Source organism: Salvelinus fontinalis, unplaced genomic scaffold (assembly GCF_029448725.1).
Source record: "Salvelinus fontinalis isolate EN_2023a unplaced genomic scaffold, ASM2944872v1 scaffold_0023, whole genome shotgun sequence".
Classification (NCBI taxonomy): Eukaryota; Metazoa; Chordata; class Actinopteri; order Salmoniformes; family Salmonidae; genus Salvelinus; species Salvelinus fontinalis.
In genome coordinates, this window is record NW_026600232.1 from 865233 (window position 1) to 872485 (window position 7253).

The 7253-nt window shown below is 41.0% G+C and overlaps 1 protein-coding gene across 1 annotated transcript in view; it reads left to right on the top strand.

The window, feature by feature from the left end:
• Window positions 1-6604, top strand: part of LOC129842220 (neutrophil cytosol factor 4-like) — a 34387-nt gene extending 27783 nt beyond the window's left edge. The window contains exons 9-10 of the mRNA XM_055910676.1: window positions 877-942; window positions 5886-6604. Coding sequence (XP_055766651.1) covers window positions 877-942; window positions 5886-6096 — 277 coding nt within the window. The 3' untranslated portion in view covers window positions 6097-6604. The remainder of the gene's footprint in view (window positions 1-876; window positions 943-5885) is intronic.
• Window positions 6605-7253: the final 649 nt, after the last annotated feature.

Here is a 7253-nt window from a genome sequence, read left to right on the forward strand (position 1 = left end):
TCCCAGTTAATAATGTATTGATGTGACTGTATGTATCCCAGTTAATAATGTATTGGTGTGACTGTATGTATCCCAATTAATAATGTATTTTCTGACTGTATGTATCCCAGTTAATAATGTATTGATGTGACTGTATGTATCCCAGTTAATAATGTATTGGTGTGACTGTATGTATCACAGTTAATAATGTATTGATGTGACTGTATGTATCACAGTTAATAATGTATTGGTGTGACTGTATGTATCCCAGTTAATAATGTATTGGTGTGACTGTATGTATCCCAGTTAATAATGTATTGGTGTGACTGTATGTATCACAGTTAATAATGTATTGGTGTGACTGTATGTATCCCAGTTAATAATGTATTGATATGACTGTATGTATCCCAGTTAATAATGTATTGGTGTGACTGTATGTATCCCAGTTAATAATGTATTGGTGTGACTGTATGTATCCCAGTTAATAATGTATTGGTGTGACTGTATGTATCCCAGTTAATAATGTATTGGTGTGACTGTATGTATCCCAGTTAATAATGTATTGGTGTGACTGTATGTATCCCAGTTAATAATGTATTGGTGTGACTATGTATCCCAGTTAATAATGTATTGGTGTGACTGTATGTATCCCAGTTAATAATGTATTGGCGTGACTGTATGTATCCCAGTTAATAATGTATTGGTGTGACTGTATGTATCCCAGTTAATAATGTATTGGTGTGACTGTATGTATCCCAGTTAATAATGTATTGGTGTGACTGTATGTATCACAGTTAATAATGTATTGGTGTGACTGTATGTATCCCAGTTAATAATGTATTGGTGTGACTGTATGTATCCCAGTTAATAATGTATTGGTGTGACTGTATGTGACAGGGATGTGTGTGTTGAAGAAGATATCTCCACCCAGCCATCATACAAAGAACTACTGGCACGCATGAGGTAAGATACCAGACACATTCCACTGCTGATTCAACAGACTCTCCACTCTTCACTACACATCTGTTACTCAGCTGATATTCTACTCTTCACCACATATCTGTTACTCAGCTGATATTCTACTCTTCACTACATATCTGTTACTCAGCTGATATTCTACTCTTCAACACATATCTGTTACTCAGCTGATATTCTACTCTTCACCACATATCTGTTACTCAGCTGATATTCTACTCTTCACCACATATCTGTTACTCAGCTGATATTCCACTCTTCACTACACATCTGTTACTCAGCTGATATTCTACTATTCACCACATATCTGTTACTCAGCTGATATTCTACTCTTCACTACATATCTGTTACTCAGCTGATATTCTACTCTTCACTACATATCTGTTACTCAGCTGATATTCTACTCTTCACTACATATCTGTTACTCAGCTGATATTCTACTCTTCAACACATATCTGTTACTCAGCTGATATTCTACTCTTCACCACATATCTGTTACTCAGCTGATATTCTACTCTTCACCACATATCTGTTACTCAGCTGATATTCCACTCTTCACTACACATCTGTTACTCAGCTGATATTCTACTATTCACCACATATCTGTTACTCAGCTGATATTCTACTCTTCACCACATATCTGTTACTCAGCTGATATTCTACTCTTCACTACATATCTGTTACTCAGCTGATATTCTACTCTTCACCACATATCTGTTACTCAGCTGATATTCTACTCTTCAACACATATCTGTTACTCAGCTGATATTCTACTCTTCACTACATATCTGTTACTCAGCTGATATTCTACTCTTCACCACATATCTGTTACTCAGCTGATATTCTACTCTTCACTACATATCTGTTACTCAGCTGATATTCTACTCTTCACTACATATCTGTTACTCAGCTGATATTCTACTCTTCACTACATATCTGTTACTCAGCTGATATTCTACTCTTCACTACATACCTGTTACTCAGCTGATATTCTACTCTTCAACACATATCTGTTACTCAGCTGATATTCTACTCTTCACCACATATCTGTTACTCAGCTGATATTCTACTCTTCACTACATATCTGTTACTCAGCTGATATTCTACTCTTCACTACATATCTGTTACTCAGCTGATATTCTACTCTTCACTACATATCTGTTACTCAGCTGATATTCTACTCTTCACTACATATCTGTTACTCAGCTGATATTCTACTATTCACCACATATCTGTTACTCAGCTGATATTCTACTCTTCACTAAATACAGTTGAAGTCAGAAGTTTACATAGGTCGGAGTCATTAAAACTAGTTTTTCAACAACTCCACAAATTTCTTATTAACAAACTATAGTTTTGGCAAGTCGGTTAGGACATCTACTTTGTGCATGACACAAGTAATTTTTCCAACAATTGTTTACAGACAGATTATTTCACTTATCACACTTATCACAATTCCAGTGGGTCAGAAGTTTACATACACTAAGTTGACTGTGCCATTAAACAGCTTGGAAAATTCCAGAAAATGATGTCATGGCTTTATAAGCTTCTGATAGGCTAATTGACATTATATGAGTCAATTGGAGGTGTACCTGTGGATGTATTTCAAGGCCTACCTTCAAACTCAGTGGCTCTTTGCTTGACATCATGGGAAAATCAAAAGAAACCAGCCAAGACCTCAGAAAAAAATTGTGGAGCTCCACAAGTCTAGTTCATCCTTGGGAGCAATTTACAAACGCCTGAAGGTATCACGTTCATCTGTACAAACAATAGTATGCAAGTATAAACACCATGGGACCACGCAGCCGTCATACCGCTCAGGAAGGAGTCGCGTTCTGTCTCCTAGAGATGAACGTACTTTGGTGCAAAAAGTGCAAATCAATCCCAGAACAACAGCAAAGGACCTTGTGAAGATGCTGGAGGAAACAGGTACAAAATTATCTATATCCACAGTAAAACGAGTCCTATATCGACATAACCTGAAAGGCCGCTAATCAAGGAAGAAGCCACTGCTCCAAAACCGCCATAAAAAAGCCAGACTCCAGTTTGCAACTGCACATTGGGACAAAGATCGTACATTTTGGAGAAATGTCCTCTGGTCTGATGAAACAAAAATAGAACTGTTTTGCCTTAATAACCATCGTTATGTTTGGAGGAAAAAGGGGAGGCCATGGGGGTGGCAGCATCATGTTGTGGGGGTGCTTGTCACGATCGTGTGGGGGATTGACGGACCAAAACGCAGCAGTTGGAAAATAAGCCATCTTCTTTTATTTTAAAAGATGACAAAAATAAACACGAAACACTTTAACAAAACGAACAAAACAACAAAACGACCGTGAAGCTACAAACGTTGTGCACATACATACAGGCTACAAACGTTCTACATAGACAATTACCCACAACCAATGAGAGCCTATGGCTACCCTAAATAAGGCTCCCAATCAGAGACAACCGAAATCAGCTGTCTCTAATTGGGAACTCATTCAGGTAACCATAGACTCTCCTAGACAACTAAACAGACATAGACAATACTAGAAACCTGTACTCCACACAAACCCATATACTATACACAACCCCTTTACCATAAACAACACCCAAAACCAACAAAACAAAAACATTCCCCATGTCACACCCTGACCTAACTAAAATAATAAAGAAAACCAATAATACTAAGGCCAGGGCGTGACAGTGCTTTGCTGCAGGAGAGACTGGTGTACTTCACAAAATAGATGGCATCATGTCGAAGGAAAATTATGTGGATATATTGAAGCAATATCTCAAGACATCAGTAAGGAAGTTAAAGCTTGGTCGCAAATGGGTCTTCCAAATGGACAATGACCCCAAGCATACTTCCAAAGTTGTGGCAAAATGGATTAAGGACAACAATGTCAAGGTGTTGGAGAGGCCATCACAAAGCCTTGATCTCAATCTTATAGAATATTTGTGGGCAGAACTGCAAAAGCGTGTGTGAGCAAGGAGGCCTACAAACCTGACTCAGTTACACCAGCTCTGTCAGGAGAAATGGGCCAACATTCACCCAAATTATTGTGGGAAGCTTGTGGAAGGCTACGCGAAACATTTGACCCAAGTTAAACAATTTAAAGGCAATTCTGCCAAATACTAATTGAGTGTATGTAAACTTCTGACCCACTGGGAATGTGAAATAAGAAATAATTTCCTCTACTATTATTCTGACATTTCACGTTCTTAAAATAAAGTGGTGATCCTAAGTGACCTAAGACAGGGATTTTTTACTAGGATTAACTGTCAGGAGTTGTGAAAAACTGAGATTAAATGTATTTGGCTAAGGTGTATGTAAACTTCCAACTTCAACTATATCTATTATTCAGCTGATATTCTCCTCTCCACTGAAATTTCCCAAGGTCAATAAAGATGTGCTTTATTGACCACAGTACACACTATAACACTACAACAGTACACACTATAACGCTACAACAGTACACACTATAATACTACCACAGTACACACTATAATACTACTACAGTACACACTATAACGCTACAACAGTACACACTATAATACTACCACCACTCTGCACACTATAACCAGACTCATATAGTCAGTGCCACACTACTACTGGCACAGTTTATCATCTCTCATTATTATCTTGTCAACGAGATAAAACTCACCTCAACTCTAAAAGAAAAACAAGAATACATCGAATTTCATTAGACACACACACACACACACTCTCTCTCTCTCGCTCTCTCTCCCTCTTTCTCTCTCTCTCTCTCGCTCTCAGTGGGTGAAGGAAACATTCTTCACCCACTCTGCCAAGCACACCGTTATAAAAATGACCATCCTAACAATCCTGGACTATGGTGATTTAGTTACAGGCCTGCCTCAAAAACCTCCCTTGATAAACTAGACATCATTTACCACACTGCGATCCGCTTTGTTACCAGTTCCCCCTTCAACACTCATCACTGTGACCTTTACACCCTGGTCAACTGGCCGCGTTACAAACACGATGGCAGACCCGCTGGTACCAAGTCCCTCGTAGGCAAGTCCCCCCTCTAGCTCGGCTCACTCCTCAACATCTCCACTACCAGTAGCAACCCCTGGTAGATGTACCACACTGGTCATTCCCAAAGCCCACACTTCCTTTGGTTGTCGTTCGTTACGGTTTTCCGCCGCTAACGACTAAACTGAGCTGCAGAAGACCCTCAGACTTGAGTTATTCATCCCACCACGATCCTTCAGCAACATGAACTGAGCTGCAGAAGACCCTCAGACTTGAGTTATTCATCCCACCACGATCCTTCAGCAACATGAACTGAGCTGCAGAAGACCCTCAGACTTGAGTTATTCATCCCACCACGATCCTTCAGCAACATGAACTGAGCTGCAGAAGACCCTCAGACTTGAGTTATTCATCCCACCACGATCCTTCAGCAACATGAACTGAGCTGCTATCTGATCAGTGTAGCTGCTGATCATTAAGTCTGCTGTGTTTCCTTGGACCTTTCTGTTCTAAACCCACTGGAAATATTTCTTCTTGTATATTTGATGAATTTGGACCTTTCCTCTGTATTGTGTGTTTCATGTGATTTTAGTGGGATTGTGTGTTGTCCTGTTTACTGTTGCAATGTTATGCCTCTTGTCTAGGTCAGTACTGTAAGTTCAAATGGCTTCTCAATTGACTTGTATGGTTAAATAAAGATAAACAATCATAATAGATGTCTCTCTCTCTGCCATTTCGCTCTGCCTCTTCTATTTCCCCCTTTCTCTCTCTCCCCCTACAACGCCATCTCTCTCTCTTTCCTAAAACCTCTCTCCACCCCTCCCTTTCCTTCACCTCTCTCTCCACCCCTCCCTTTCCCTCTCTCCTCTCCCCCTACTCCACCATCCATTTTCTCTCTCCATCCTTCCCTGTCCACCCCCCCCCCCTCTCTCTCTCTTTCTCACAGAGATGTGTTCAAGGTGGATGGCAACATCGCTCTGAACTACCGCGACCCCGAGGGTGACCTGGTGCGTCTCCTTGACGACGGGGACGTGGCGCTGATGGTGGCCGATGGGCGGGGTCAAAGGTCAAAGGTCAAGAGGCCTGTCAATCAGTTTCCGTGGGAACTGCATGTTACCGCGGCCTCTGACATGTCTGTGTATAATACTGAGATATAAAGACAGGGAGATGGAGGAGGTTTTCACATGTTTCTATACTCGCTGAAGAGAGACCATTTTGTGTTTGCTTGTGTGTGTGCGTATGCACGCTTGCGGGTGCACTTGTCCGTCCGTGCCCTTGTGAGTGTGTTTCTCGCCAGCTTGCGTCTGTAATCCCCTGCAGAGCTGCATGTAGTAGTTCGGACTGAGATCCAGTGACAGGGTGACAGACTTGAATTAAGGGGACAGACGCTGGATTGTAACACATTACAGAAGTTAGTCTGATTGTGAAATGTTCTGCAACCTAAAAGGCACACTATGCCCTATATAGTACACTACTTTTCACCAGACTCCTATGAGCCCTGGTCAAAAGTAGTGCACTATATGGGGAATAGGGTGCCATTAGGGACGATACCTTAGTCACATTCATTAGTATGTCTGTGTTTGGTGGCTTTAAACGTGTAACATTTCACCTGTACTGTTGAGTAAATGTTAATATAAGGACATTTAATAAAGGTTGAGAAACACATGTTTTTATTCTCCATATATTCTGTTGGGGTCGTAGTAATGCTTAGCTGTGCTCCCATTGTTTTGATTTCTGAGTAAAAAATACACTATTGAAATATATAAGTGTGTGTGAGAACACGCGCTCCTGTGTGTTATCTGGGTTTGCTGAATGTGTTCTGATGAGAGAGAGAGGAACGGTAATCATCACTGTGTGTTCTGATGAGAGAGAGAGGAACGGTAATCATCACTGTGTGTTCTGATGAGAGAGAGAGGAACGGTAATCATCACTGTGTGGTCTGATGAGAGAGAGAGGAACGGTAATCATCACTGTGTGGTCTGATGAGAGAGAGAGGAAGGGTCATCATCACTGTGTGTTCTGATGAGAGAGAGAGGAACGGTAATCATCACTGTGTGTTCTGATGAGAGAGAGAGGAACGGTAATCATCACTGTGTGGTCTGATGAGAGAGAGAGGAACGGTAATCATCACTGTGTGGTCTGATGAGAGAGAGAGGAAGGGTCATCATCACTGTGTGTTCTGATGAGAGAGAGAGGAACGGTAATCATCACTGTGTGGTCTGATGAGAGAGAGGAACGGTAATCATCCCTGTGTGGTCTGATGAGAGAGAGAGGAACGGTCATCATCACTGTGGTATCTGGGTGACATCTAGAG